We start from the raw sequence: 13,866 nt of genomic DNA on the forward strand, positions 1-13,866 counted from the left end.
TTGTTCTTTTTTGGTAGCTTGAATCTGGTGCCAGATGACGCTGGCATGCTCCAGACATCCCGAGAAGCCCCGGATGCCGGCCTCCTGCACTGATGTGTCAACATAGTTGTGTCTTTGCAGGAAAGTAGTCTTTGGGCCAAGACACTGAAGAAGATCTTTCCATCTATGTTCAGCAGGACGATCTGGCAAAACTGGCTGACGGATGAGGAGTTCTTCTCCTTAGGGATCAGAATACCTTCTGCTCTTCGCAAAGCCCTTGGAATCACTCCTTTCTGCCACGCTACCTTCATCAGCTTCCACAGGTATTTGAGCACTCGTGGGGTGTTTTTATAAAGCCTACATGAGATGCCATTAGGTCCTGGACCCGATGCTGCTCTTGCCTGCTTCACTACCTTCTCCACTTCACTCCATGTTGGTGGTCTTATGTCCATTTGGTGTTCAGGTGCCTGGATAGGTGGCATATCACTCGGAATGGTAACTGGCTCATACCTCTGATCATCAGAGTAAGATTTCCTCAGACGTTCTTCCGGGTCTTTTATGGGCATTTTGAGATAAAGAATAAAACATATTCACTAGTCTAAAAGCGGCACGATAAACACTGTTTATTCAAGCTTTTATTATTCCAGAATGTAAATCACTCAGTCCTTTTTTCCCCTTCTTAGTTGTAATACCCTCTTTTGCACACACGGTGTCGCACTCTGCTGAATAGACCCGAGATTACTACCACTTCTCTTTTCTTCTGTGCTCTAGCACTCACTTTCAGTTTACCGGAGGTTGTGTGAAGTCTTTAGGCAAAGAAAAAGGCAGAAAGACACAGCAAAGAACAACAACGAACAAAAGACATACATTTACCTCACTTTGCTGCTAATTATGATAGCAGCTTTAAGCACATGTGCTACCACAGAATCTTCTTAGATTAAGGGATTTTAATTACAGTGAGCACTCATTAATTTTATTGGCGTCAATTTTCCCGCACAAGTTCAAATACTTTTGAAACACTCACAAGGGCCTTTAACCCTACAGCCATTTTCTCCCAAAAAATACATTGAATTTTTAAATGTTTTCCCCAAAACACTTTACCCCATTCAATTCCTCTCCTGGATTTCCATACCAATACTGAGGTAACAATGAAAATAAAAAAATATATTTTCAGAACCACTTTGTTCCTGTCTTTTATTCCAGACCACCATCCTCAGAGTTAAGCCTGCCTTTTATTACATTTTTTTGTAGATGTACCTACCCGGCCTTTGAAGGACCCGTCCTACGTGGACCAGGTGGGTCGGGTCCTTCGAAGATTGCTGCCCCTGAATTTGGAGAGCATTCGGCTACGTCCACACAAATACCCATGTACGTGTCTTCCATGTCTCATTCCAACACATTTACTGTATTATATAAAATATGTAAATTAAAAACTTATAGGAGAACATTTTCTATTTATTTTCTATTATTCATTTGATCCTGCCACTTATCTGTGTGCCTAGATGGGCCGTAAAAAGGTCACAAAGCTGAAAAAAAAGGCTTATTTTTGAGTTCACAAAAAAGCTTGTATACACAGATAAAGCCTATCACATTTAAGTCTTTTCACAGCGTATTAGTATATTTTACTTAAGCTTAATAATCTGCATAATGCTTTGATCTCTTCAACTAATTGGAATCACACCTTTCTACTAAAACTGTTTGTGTTGTTCGCCACCTTTTCCTGAACCAGACCCTGCAGGATTAGCCTGAGTGTCCAGTCCTGGACCGTGTTTTTAACCGGGAGGATCCCAGGCTGGATTGTTGTTGATGCATTATAAATACTCTTGTTTTAGAGTTATTGTTATTTACTTTCTTCTCATCAAATAAATATCCATGTAAAATTGTTCGTGTTATGTTCATACATGTTAAAAATGCCTGTAAATAAAAAGAGTTCAGTGACAATTACTGTTTGTTGTAATCAATTCATTAATATGGGGCGATCGTGGCTCAAGAGTTGGGAGTTCGCCTTGTAATCGGAAGGTTGCTGGTTCGAGCCCCGGCTCGGACAGTCTCGGTCGTTGTGTCCTTGGGCAAGACGCTTCACCTACCGCCTACTGGTGGTGGTCAGAGGGCTCGGTGGCGCCAGTGTCCGGCAGCCTCGCCTCTGTCAGTGCGCCCCAGGGTGGCTGTGGCTACAACGTAGCTGCCATCACCAGTGTGTGAATGGGTGGATGACTGGATGTGTAAAGCTTTGGGGTCCTTAAGGACTAGTAAAGCGCTATATAAATACAGGCCATTTACCATATTCGTCTCCATCACCATAGTTTTGCCGTACCTTTGCTTTTTGTAGTTGATTTGGGGGGGTTAATGGGCTTGGGGTGTGTGGTGTCGCACTGACCTGGATGGGGTCTGGTAGCTCTTGGGTGGTGTTTTTTTGGCAGCCTAATGTAGCAGGGCTTCAGGGGTGGGGGTCTGTGCCAGTGCTCGTTTCTCTTGCGTAGCCTCGTTGCTACAGCCTCCAGTGGCTTCGGCACCATGGCTGCTGGGCTCTCCTTTGCTCTTTTCTGAGTGGGTGCTGTGATTGCCCCTGTGGTGGTCCTCCTGAGGCTGTGGGGGGCTCTAGATGTGTGGGGCCTCCTCTATGCATGCTTCATGTCCTGGGGGGCAGGGCTGTGGCTCCCTGCAGCTACCTACTGTTAAAAACTCGAATGGAGAAACCTTATAAACACGAGCACTCACACCCACAGGTGTCTACACAGGTGTTTGAAATTGGTGTTAGAAGCTAAATAGTCAGTCACACTGACAACGAGGAAGTTTTTGATTTTTCTGGAGGGCTTCCCCTGATGTTTCCCCTCTTTCAGGAAATCACCAAATATCCTTCAAACTGATACGTTTACCTGCCGGACAGGTGTGACAGGGCAATGCTGAGCAGCCTCATTCTTCAGCTGTGAATCAGACAGAAGTGGTGGCTTTGTCCCAAAAAGTTGATTCTGTTCATCTGGACGTAACGTTTTCAGTGGGAGAAATGAGGGCGGAGTCAAGGAGGCCATTTACGTGAAAAAGGAAAGACCATCTCTGAATCGAGGAGGGGGCCTAAGGGTACATCTGTCACCATCTTACATGCTGTGAGCTTTGATCAGTGGTTGTTGATCAAAGGTCATGGAAATTTGCATATTCATGATGAGCTGACCTCTCAGCCCGTTGTTCTTTCACTGCGCTGGTTTCAGTCATTGTGCAAATGTCCTGTTTGTAAGGTTGGAAACCTGCAGTCAGATGAGACTGAAGAACTTGGATGAGTGACGAAATGTTTCCCCCACTGAAAACATCCAGATGAACAGAATCAACTTTTTGGGATTTACTTACCTGGATGATGCATCAAGGTGATGGCTTTGTCCAAACGGTTTCACGCTGACAGCCAGATGCTTAAGATTGTTCCGGGGTTTCATTGGTTCTCCAAACTAACATCAGTTTGGCTTTCAAAACTGCAAAGCTCCTTCCAACAACCGAACACAAGTCAAGTTTAGCATCTAAAGTGCAGACAACAGTCAGAACCTGTGCTCAAGTCAAATACCAGGAAAGGGACCCCTTCATTCACTGGAGTAAACCCCAACATACAAGCACTGAACCAGTCGATGCAAGTCTGTTCGAACTCAACCGGGGGTGAATTTCTATCAATAACAAAGAGCCAAGGATCAATCGGTCACACAAACTCTTCCACCAGGATAAGGTGGAGGAGTGATACATCAAGTAAAGTCTGCCTAAAGCTGAGTGCACTGCTGGTCAGTCTGCTAAGCAGCAAACATAGAGCCTGTGTTTCTGCTCCGTTCATCAATGTGTTTACTGTATCCATGCTGGCCTTTCTGTCTACCACGCGAGCTATGACAAAGCATCATTACCGCAGTGCAAATTCTGCCGAGTCCAGATGTAAAGCAGGCGATGAGAGAACTACAGCACTGTCCTCAAATCACAGATGCATTTCACATCTTTGCAAGGAGTTTCAAGAAGGCTTACGTCTGTTTGCTCTCAACATGCAACAGCGTGTTATGTGTGCAAACAGAGGGAATCATAAATATCAACAATGAATACACTGCAGCCCCCTTACCTCACACTGGAAGCTCCAACCATCTCACTTTGCTGATGAACACAGTGTACACGCCCAGAGTGAGAAAAGAGCCGCCTGTGGTCGTGGACGTTGTAGTATGGGCACAGGAGGCTATTCCAATGCTATGGGCTGCTTGGAGTGCACACCATGGAGCATTTTCAGACAACATCTGGGGACTGTGTGGACATAGAGGAATATACTGAGGGTGTGATGTTCGTTTATCAAATCAGGACTGCTTGGCAGTAAATGTCTTGTATTACAACCGGACAGAGTTCGACTCTGTTCTTTTGGCAGTTTCTGATCATACTAATCAGTCACGCTGAGTATGAGGATGCTTTTGGCAGCCTTGAAAACTTGCCATCTGAAGTTTTGTGCACTGATGTCTCTTTCTCAGTTAATCAGAGATCTCCTTCAAACTAAGCCAGGCAGTTTACCTGCAGTGCAGGTGTGACAACAACCTCGGCATGAGGAAGAACAATGCAGTTTCCATCCTGGTCACAGACACTGGATCAGTTAATTTTCCAGCCATCTATCCCTTCTCCTCCACTTATCCTTGTCAGGGTTGTGGGGGTGCTGGAGCCTTTCCCAGCTGAACTTTCAGTTTGATTGGATTTAGTTAGTTTGTATATTATTTAGCTGGAGTGTGTTCGTAATCAGATATGTGTGAGGTGTGTTAGAATAACTGAAGTATTTCACCGTATAGGTTTTTTGTAGCTGGGCCGTGTCGGGGGGAAGTCTTTTATTGGTGGTGGTATGACCGGCATCTATTTAAGGAGGTTTTTTGAGAGGCTGGGTTGTTCGTCTTTAGATGTGTCGCTGTTGAGAGTGTTAAACCTCTGTATTTGTTTAAGACAAACATATTCAGAGCTCTTAAAGGCGTTTGAAGGCTCGTGTGGTTGTTTTCTCCCATCTGGTCCCCTTCACATTACCTTGCGACCGTTACAGCGCCATTCTTAGGAGCTGTGACAGACTCTGAAATCACAAAAACAGACAGGCCTGGAGCTCATGGTGACTGGTGTGTAGCATTGCCAGTGAATGACAATCCAGTTAAGTCCAAGATAGACAGAGAATTTCTCACAATCACTCTCAGACAGAAGAAGTAGTCATTCGGGTGACGTGCGCCATTTTCCCAAAGCCTCCTGGGAAGAAATGTCAATAAGAAAATAGAACATGTCACAAAAGCACCGATAGAAGTTAGTGAGACCCCTGCAGCTGTTTGAGGCTAGTTGGTTGCAGCCACTGAGCAACAGCTTGAACCTTCTGTGAATCCATGGGTAAACCATAGGAGAGTGTGGCAGGGGGGTGGTCTCTGGCCTGCTGGCAGTGGAGGGGTGGCGCGGTGAGACCAGTGACTCTCTTCTTATGTATAGTGTTGGCAGAAACTGGCGGGGAAGTGTGTGCAGTGGAGGACGCTGCGAGACGAGCAGACTCCTGGCTCGAGTTGTGCCTAAAAGAGCTGTTGAACAAAATAAAGGAACCCAAACACGCCGATATGCACTGTCGGTCCGATCATTGCCACAAAGAGTTAATGAAGCCGAAGAAGGGGGTGGAGCTTTGATGGCGGGCACATTTCTCCAGCTCACAGACTAGCTGGTGTTCGAACTGTCTGTTAAGCACCACCCTAAGATGACTAACATGGTCTTCTTGGGACCAGAGTAGATCAAAATGTTTGGAATGCTGACCGGTTCCAAAAAGAGAGACCACATCACTCCGGTCCTCTGCTCTCTCCACTGGCTCCAGTTGCTTTTAGGATTGATTTTAAAATTTTACTGCTGGTTTTTAAGGTTCTTAACGGTACTGCACCTCCTTACCTGGCAGAGCTTCTTAGCATTTACCGCCCCAGGAGATCTTTGAGGTCAGCAGACCTGATGCTTTTAGATGTTCCCAGGTACAGACTAAAGACTAGGGGAGAGAGGGCTTTTGCTGTGGCTGCACCCAGACTGTGGAACAGTTTACCTCCTCACATCAGATTCTCCACAAGCCTAGGAACTTTTAAAACTGCTCTTAAAACTCACCTCTTCTCATTGGCTTTTAGCAAGGTTTAACTTATTGTTTTAATTTATTGTTTTATCAGTGAGGTGTTTTATGTACTTGTGTTTTATTGTATTTTATATTTGTATTTTATTGTACAGCACTTTGGTCAGCCTCGGTTGTTTTTAAATGTGCTTTATAAATAAACTTGACTTGACAAATATGCCAACGGCCACCAGCCTAGCTTGTCACGAAAGACATTGTTAATCAGATGTTGCAAGACAGCAGGGTATTAAATCCAGTTCTTTGTATTCTTTACAGCAAAGAAAGACACGGCTCAAAGTGGTCAAAGCTCAAAAAACGATCTTTCATTTGACATATTCCAGAATACGGAGACTGTTTTCACCCCCTCTACGGGTAACATATATCCGGTCTTAACTGTCATGGTCCTGAGTCTGAGGACTCAGTGTTTTGTGTTTCCTTATGCTTTTGTTTATTCCGAGTGTGTTTTCTGTTGTGATTTTGCCATTTGTTAGGTTTTTGTTCTTTGCCTGCCTGATCCCACTTCTCTGTGTTCCCTCTGTCTGTCCATGGTGTTATTGTGTCTGCTCAGGAGTCTGCCTGTCAAGTTCAGTGTCCTGTCTGGTTCTCTGTGTCTGTTAGTTTCCTGTTTTATTCTGAAGGTTCATGTCTGATGTGAGTGTGTTCAGTTTACATTTCCCCTGTCCCGTCAGCTCTGATTTCTCCCAGCTGTGTTGCCCTCCTGTCTCTCATCCCCTGATTACTGGTGTGTGTATTTAAGCCCTGTGTGTTCTCCTGCCTGTTGCCGGTTCGTCTGTATTACTCAGTGTCAGTCTGTGTATCCACCGTGTCTTCTCCCTGCTGTTCATCGTCATCCTCCTCTGCTCGTTTTTCATTCAGGTTTGTGCTCTGTAGTTTAGTCGTTTCCCAGTTTAGTTTAGTTCGAGCCCCGTTTGCTGTTTGTTCACATTCTTTTGTGTTCAATAAATCACCTTCACTCCTCTACGACTGCTTGCGCTTGGATCCTCATTTATTCCACACGGCTCGCCTCGGCAGCCGTGACATTAACACTATTCTTGGGCAATTTAAATAACATAGAAATCCTGCAAACTATTCCTAAAGTCCTTCTCATTACTCTTCATTACTTTTATGCTCACATTTAACGTGTGTCCAACGAGCTTTTAGTCTCCTAAGCAACATTTCCTGGAGCTGTGGTTCTCTGTGCTTCTTGTGAGTTCCCCTTTCTGATGGTTGGTTTCTGGATTCTCACCAACCCCTCCGTGGTTTCGCTCTGGTTCTGGAATCTTCTCCTGTAAAGTCAGAAAACAAAACGCCTCCCTCTGCTACGCCTCAATAATCTACTGTGTTCATCTAATTATTCAAAGTTGGTTCAAAATATCCCGTTCTGGGCTCTATCCTTTATATTAACTTTACTTAATCTCAATGCTCTTTATGTGTGTGAGCAACACTTTTAATTGTATTAAACCCACCCAGGGTCAGATATACACCATCACCATATCAGCATAAATCTCCACTAGAAAGCACACTCCAAAATTTTTGTCTATCAGGGTTTACGCCCCTTTTTGCTTCAAGCAGATACATAACGTGCAAAAGTTACAGCTAATGACAGTTAGATAAGTTTCCGTTATCTGCAACATTTTGTTTCAGCCGTCGCACCCCAACACGTTTCCTGTTGACTTATTCATGGCTTATCTTTAACACCTTCTGCATCACTAGTTGCTAAGCAAAGACAAAGCAAGACGTGTTCCACCTTTACCCTAGAAAATCAATCTATGTGATGTTTGTGTGTGTAAGCCTGTTATGCATCCATTCACTACACTCCACGCCATCCCTGCAGCATATCAGTTCGGACGGTCACGCTGAACGAAGCTTTTGACCTTCTTAGGGCTGAGTTACAACTCATATGAGCACGATTGCAATATGTGTGTAAAACATCATTTATATACTCTTCAATGTTTAACCTTTGCCACCCTCATAAGACATAGGTGTTTCCTGTTTTTGGCTCGCTCCTCTCTTATCCGTTCATGGACTACAGTTCAGCATTCAGCACAATAATTCCCTCAAAGCTTTTCACATGAAGGATCTAGGACTCAGCTCATCACTGTGTCAGTGGATCCTCGACTTCCTCACAGACGGACCCCAATCTGTAAGGGTGGGAGAACAAGTCTCCCCCTCCATCCCACTCAGCACTGGAGTGTCTCAGGGCTGTGTTTTAAGCCCCCTGCTGTACTCACTGTACACTTATGACTGTGTAGCCACATCAGACACCACCTCCATTGTCAAGTTTGCTGACCACACCGTTGTGGTGTGCCTGGTCTCTGACACCACCGAGAAGGCCGACCTGGAGGAGATGAGGATCCTGAAGAACTGGTGCCAGGAGAACAACCTCCTCCTAAACATCAGCAGAGCTGATCGCGGTCTTCGCTACAAAACAGGTGAGTCCCTAATCATCAGTGGCGCACCAGTGGAGAGAGTGGACAGCTCCCAGTACCTGGGTGTCCACATCACTCAGGACCTGTCATGGTCCTGTCACATTAACACCCTGGTTAAGAAAACCTGTCAGCGTCTCGGTACATATAGGGGGTCATAGGGGTGAGCGGGGGTAGGTTAGAGTGTATCTCCGAACCTCGGAGAGATCATGGAAGACTTGAGGAATCTTCTCCAGATCAATGGGCTCTGAAGGGGGTAGTTTTGCGGGATCCATTCTGGTCTCAGGGTTGAAACAGCTTTGTAAACAGCCCCAGCCCAGGATCTGACACGATGACCAGGAGATATGGGGGTTGTGCCGACAGAACCAGGGATAGCCCAGGATGGGCGTGCGTATGGGCTGCGTTTGGTACTGGAGCAGGTAGGGTTGAAGAGGGGCCTGAAAACTGAAGGCTCTGCCTCCCATTCTACTTTTAAATACTCTAGGAACAACAAGTAGGCCTGCAGAGCGAGAGCGAAGTGCTCTAATAGGGTGATATGGTACTACAAGGTCATTAAGATAAGATGGGGCCTGATTATTTAAGAGCTTGTATGTGAGGAGCAGGATTTTGAATTCAATTCTGGATTTAACAGGAAGCCAAAACAGGAGAAATCTGCTCTCTCTTTCTAGTCCCTGTCAGGACTCTTGCTGCAGCATTTTGGATCAGCTGAAGGCTTTAAGGGAGTTTTTAGGACATCCTGATAATAATGAATTACAGTCGTCCAGCCTGGAAGTAATAAATGCATGAACTAGTTTTTCAGCGTCACTCTGAGACAGGATATTTCTAACTTTAGAGATGTTGCACAAATGGAAGAAAGCAGTCTTACATATTTGTTTAATATGTGCGTTGAAGGACATGTCCTGGTCAAACATGACTCCAAGGTTCCTCACAGTGTTACTGGAGGCCAAGGTAATGCCAAATGTATTCTGCAGCAGGACAACGACCCCAAACACACAGCCAAAGTCATTAAGAACTATCTTCAGCGTAAAGAAGAACAAGAAGTACTGGAAGTGATGCTCTGGCCCCCACAGAGCCCTGATCTCAACATCATTGTGTGTGTCTGGGATTACATGAAGGATGTGAGGAAGCCTACATCCACAGAAGATCTGTGCTTAGTTCTCTGAGATGTTTGGATCAACTCACCAGCCGAGTTTCTTCAAAAACTGTGTGCAAATGTACTTAGAAGAAGGCAAAGGGTGGTCACACCAGGTACTGGTTTGATTTAGATTTCTCTTTTGTTCATTTACTGCATTTTGTTGACTGATGAAAATACACGATGAACACTTCCATTATTGAAAGCATTCTTTGTTTACAGCTTTTCTTTCTCACCTGCCTAAAACTTTTGCCCAGTACTGTAAATTTAGAGTGTGTGAAAGATTTTCAGTGTCCTGTATAAAAGTGTGTGGACGTGTGGGTTTCAGCATGAAGAAATCTGTTGTCAGAGGTAATTCTAGGTAACATATCCTCATATTTTACTTTCTTTTAAAAGAATTTCCAAGGAAGAAGGAATAAAAAAAACCTGACTTTCTTGATGTCCCCATCTCCCCTCCCATCACCCTTTGCTGCTATCAAACAGTATAAATGAGGCTCTGCTCTGTCGCTGCAGCACGTTCAGCATCTGATTCTCCCACTGACGTTTCTGCGTTCATAGCCGGTGAGTTACAGCTTTGTACATAAATGCAGCAGCTGTAAGAATGAATTTTGCCTGGGGTTCATAGCTGCAGGCATTTGATCTTTTGGTAAAATAAACTGAAATATGGTGCAGGCTCATTTACACGCATTAAAATTCACAGAGTTTCTGATTTGAACTGAAATCTGTAAAATGCCTCTTAAATGAAAATAACTGTAACTTCTGTCTTTTAGAATCATGAGTAAGAACTCCATCAGCACTGACCAGGAGCTGCGTAAAGGCGAGTCCCTCGTCAGTGTAAATGGAAACTTCAAAGCCATCCTACAGGTGGGAAAATGTGACCTTGTCCTCATCAGTTTATGATTACATGGCCCAAAAACACAGCTGGTAACATTAAAAGTTGACAGCTGGTCTTTAACGTGCAGATATAGAAAGAGATCAGCTTTACTGGCCACTTTTTCCTGGCTAGAAAACTTTTCTTTCTTTTCTAAAGCTTTAATGTACATAAAAACCAGCTTCTTGTTTAAGTGAAAATAAATGGAAGGTTGTCTTTTTGCGCTAGTAATGTTGTGTAGTTGTATTTTGTCTCACATCAATTATATCGTTATCACAAATTTTCAAATATATATCGTGATAAATATTTTTGGCCATATCGCCCTGCTCTAGCTCACAGTATAAACCTTCAAACTGATCCGCTCTCTTTGCTTCCACTTTGCAGGAAGATGGCAACTTTGTCGTCTACAAGTGGTCTCCTATCTGGGCCACAGCCACAAACGGCAAAAACCCTGCGCGGCTCCTCCTGCAGGGGGATTCCAACCTGGTCCTGTACACCCAGGACGATAAACCAGTTTGGAGCTCTGGAACCGTTAAACCCGACAACAGGACCATGCGCCTGACCCTGACCAACGATGGTCGTCTGGTTGTTACAAGGAATGGAGCACAAATCTGGTGCTCTTAAAGCTCACGATGTCATTCAGAGATCCAGACTAAAGGCGTGATGTCCTGAGAGCCGCGCGCTCTGTTTCACATCCGAATAAAAGCTCTGTGATGTTCCTGCTGTGTGTGTGTTACTGTCTCAGTCAGATGAACTCTCAGCACGTTATCATCGTCTGTTTAAAACAAGCGTCCAGTAAAGCTCACAGAATAGACGTAGTATTAAATCTGTGTTACCTGCTGACTGGAAAACGTCTGTTTCCAGGACAGCAACAAAAATCTAACTGTTCTCTGTGTGGACCCACAGCGGGCAGGTGTGGGCGGGGCCAACCTGCAGGCTCCAGGTGTGCGTGTGCTGACACATACAGGCAACTGAGAAGGAGTTCTGTGGGCTCATAGGAAGCTTTTAAAATCTCAAATCTGACCGTGTGGTGGCGTTGTCACCTGTACTGTAGATAACACAGGTGAGTTTTACAAATTTCTCTTCCATCCAGTCGGGGGAGCCAAACGTCTGCCTGTCAGAGCCCCTGAAACTCAGATGTGTGTCAGTGAATCTGCACGTCTTCTTGCTTTGGTCACATTTAGTTTCCAGAGGTTGTAAACACATGCGTCACTAACAGGTAACTTCCTGCACTGCTGAGATTAGTGTAACAGCAGCACCACATGTGGTGGATGTTTCTGAGGCCGTGCGCACCATCCCTGCAGGAGGTGACATCATCCTCCTTCTTGTTTCTGTCTTCCTGAAAAGGACACACACGGTATCACACACATGTGATCACACACATGTGATCAGTCATGACAGCTCAGAGCTCAGCGTTCACAAGTGTGATTTGATTGATTTCACACAATAAACTGAACTGGTGGATTCGTGCAGTCATGTAGATCAGACTACAGCAGCACTACAACCTGCCTCTCACAGGTAGTTTTTCACAGACATGAAACTTTTAGTTTCCTGTGTAAATCTGCTGACGGCTCATGAAGTCCCCGGGCCTCAAAGATTCTGCAAAAACAATAAAAACCTCCCAATCAGGACGCAATGGGTCTGTGAGGAAGGTCTGTGACTGACGAGCTTCACAGTCAGAAGGCGAAGCTTTGCACGGCTTCATGAGACACATGAAGGTTACTGCAGATGAAAAACAGCTGAGTGTGGGGGGCAGGTGGGAGTTTTAATGACGTGTTTCGCTCGTCAGCCTGAACACTTTGAGTTCATCAGGTTTCATCAGCACCTGAAATGATTTCACTCTCATTTTGTTCCAAAGTTAAAAATGTTTCTGGAAGGACAAAACCACAGAAGAAGAGTCCAGATGTGCACAGGTGGGTGTCAGACTTACACAGGTAAACGTGCACAGCTAACAAACCAGGAGAGAGAGTCCATGAAGACCTCATCACAAGCTGGTTCTCTGATTGGCTGGCTGTCCATTTAGGTCTTCCACAGCAGACACGCTGCAGTGTTCGCTCTGTGTCCATTAAACCAGCTGAAGTGGCGCTCTAAGGACTGATGGTGTCATTCAGAGAAGCATTGCTGTGGCTTCCTGCTGTTTCCATCTTTTAAATACAGTCTGTGGAAATCTGTTGATTTCTGGAAGCTTCAGTGTCACTATGGAAACGGCTACAGCATGGTAGAGAGTCAAAGGTTAATAATAAGTATTGATTGCATGCACAGTGGTGAATGAAGAAAAAACACTGAGTGCATCATGTGTAGGCTGGGTCAGGGTCACCTGTCCCAACTACATGCTTTATCAAAAGGGAACGTTTCCATCTGAAAAGCAGCCTGTTGTGCTGCATGAGTTTCTTCTTCATCCCAGCAGAGGGCGTCATTTCTCTGCTGGGACAGAAGACAGGGAGAAATCAGCAGAAGCTTTCATCCTGATGGGCCGTGACGCTCAGCAGCAGCCGGCTGTGATCAGCCTGTGATCGATTTATTTATTGATGGCAAAAACTTTATACATTTTAATGATCGTAAGACGGAAGCGATCCTATTTGTTCCAAATCGTTTTTCTGACCCTCCAGATGTTGATCTTCCCGCTTTGACTTTACATTTAAAGAGTTCGATCACAAATCTCGGAGTAAAAATTGATTCTGCACTTGCCTTTGATGGTCACGTAAACGCGGTGGTGAAATCAGCATTCTGTCACCTCAGACGTTTAAGCCCTTTCTTTCCATGCCTGACTTGGAAATTGTTATTCACGCCTTTATTACTTCACGTTTGGATTGTTGCAATTCTCTTTTAATAGGGGTTGGGCAGGGCACTTTGTCACGCTTGCAACTAGTGCAAAATGCCGCGGCATGATTTTTAACTGGCAGAAGGAAATTCTACCACATGACTCCGGTTTTGGCCTCTTTACATTGGCTTCCAATTGAATCTAGGATCCGTTTTGGAGTCCTTTAATTGGTTTTTAAATCTCTAAATGGTCCTGCACCTGTTTATTTGTCTGATTTGTTGAATGTTGGGCTAGTTAATAGGTATGCCTTCATTGTCATCTGTTGGAATTTTATTTTGAAATGATGCTTCCTGTAATGCTACGGAGAGAGTTCACATTGGTGTGAATGTTCCGGTAAAAAGCCGATGCTCCACGTGTGAGTATTCCTCCGTCTAAATAATAAGTATCTTCAGCGTTCATCAATCAATCAATCTTTATTTATAAAGCACTTTTCATACAAAAAATGTAGTTAAACATAGTTAAAAGCAGCCCACCCCACCCTCCAACTCACTCCCCACACTCTCATTAACATAAATGATGTGAATACACACATATCCCCCC

General features: G+C 44.6%; 1 protein-coding gene and 1 long non-coding RNA gene across 2 annotated transcripts; one reads left to right on the forward strand and one right to left on the reverse strand.

Moving 5' to 3' along the window:
- Nucleotides 1-5,842: 5,842 nt before the first annotated feature.
- On the reverse strand, nucleotides 5,843-8,977 carry LOC121815901. The gene is made up of 2 exons (XR_006055460.1): nucleotides 7,116-8,977; nucleotides 5,843-6,464 (listed from the first exon to the last, which is right to left on the reverse strand). It is a non-coding gene; the product is annotated as an uncharacterized LOC121815901 (long non-coding RNA).
- Nucleotides 8,978-10,135: 1,158 nt separating this feature from the next.
- LOC102303097 (mannose-specific lectin) lies at nucleotides 10,136-11,222 on the forward strand. The gene is made up of 3 exons (XM_005943004.3): nucleotides 10,136-10,195; nucleotides 10,405-10,498; nucleotides 10,890-11,222. The coding sequence occupies exons 2-3, from the start codon at nucleotides 10,409-10,411 to the stop codon at nucleotides 11,127-11,129; spliced, it is 330 nt and encodes a 109-aa protein (XP_005943066.1). The 5' UTR covers nucleotides 10,136-10,195; nucleotides 10,405-10,408; the 3' UTR covers nucleotides 11,130-11,222.
- Nucleotides 11,223-13,866: the final 2,644 nt, after the last annotated feature.

The sequence above is a fragment of the Haplochromis burtoni genome, unplaced genomic scaffold, assembly GCF_018398535.1.
Source record: "Haplochromis burtoni strain Fernald_Lab_line unplaced genomic scaffold, NCSU_Asbu1 Contig_359, whole genome shotgun sequence".
Taxonomy (NCBI): Eukaryota; Metazoa; Chordata; class Actinopteri; order Cichliformes; family Cichlidae; genus Haplochromis; species Haplochromis burtoni.

What these genes read in the sequence shown, in the direction of transcription:
- LOC102303097 (XM_005943004.3), top strand. Translation starts at nt 10,409, where the DNA reads ATGAGTAAGAACTCCATCAGCACTGACCAGGAGCTGCGTAAAGGCGAG. An exon ending in ACTTCAAAGCCATCCTACAG is followed by an intron (nt 10,499 to 10,889) that starts GTGGGAAAATGT and finishes TCCACTTTGCAG; the next exon opens with GAAGATGGCAACTTTGTCGT.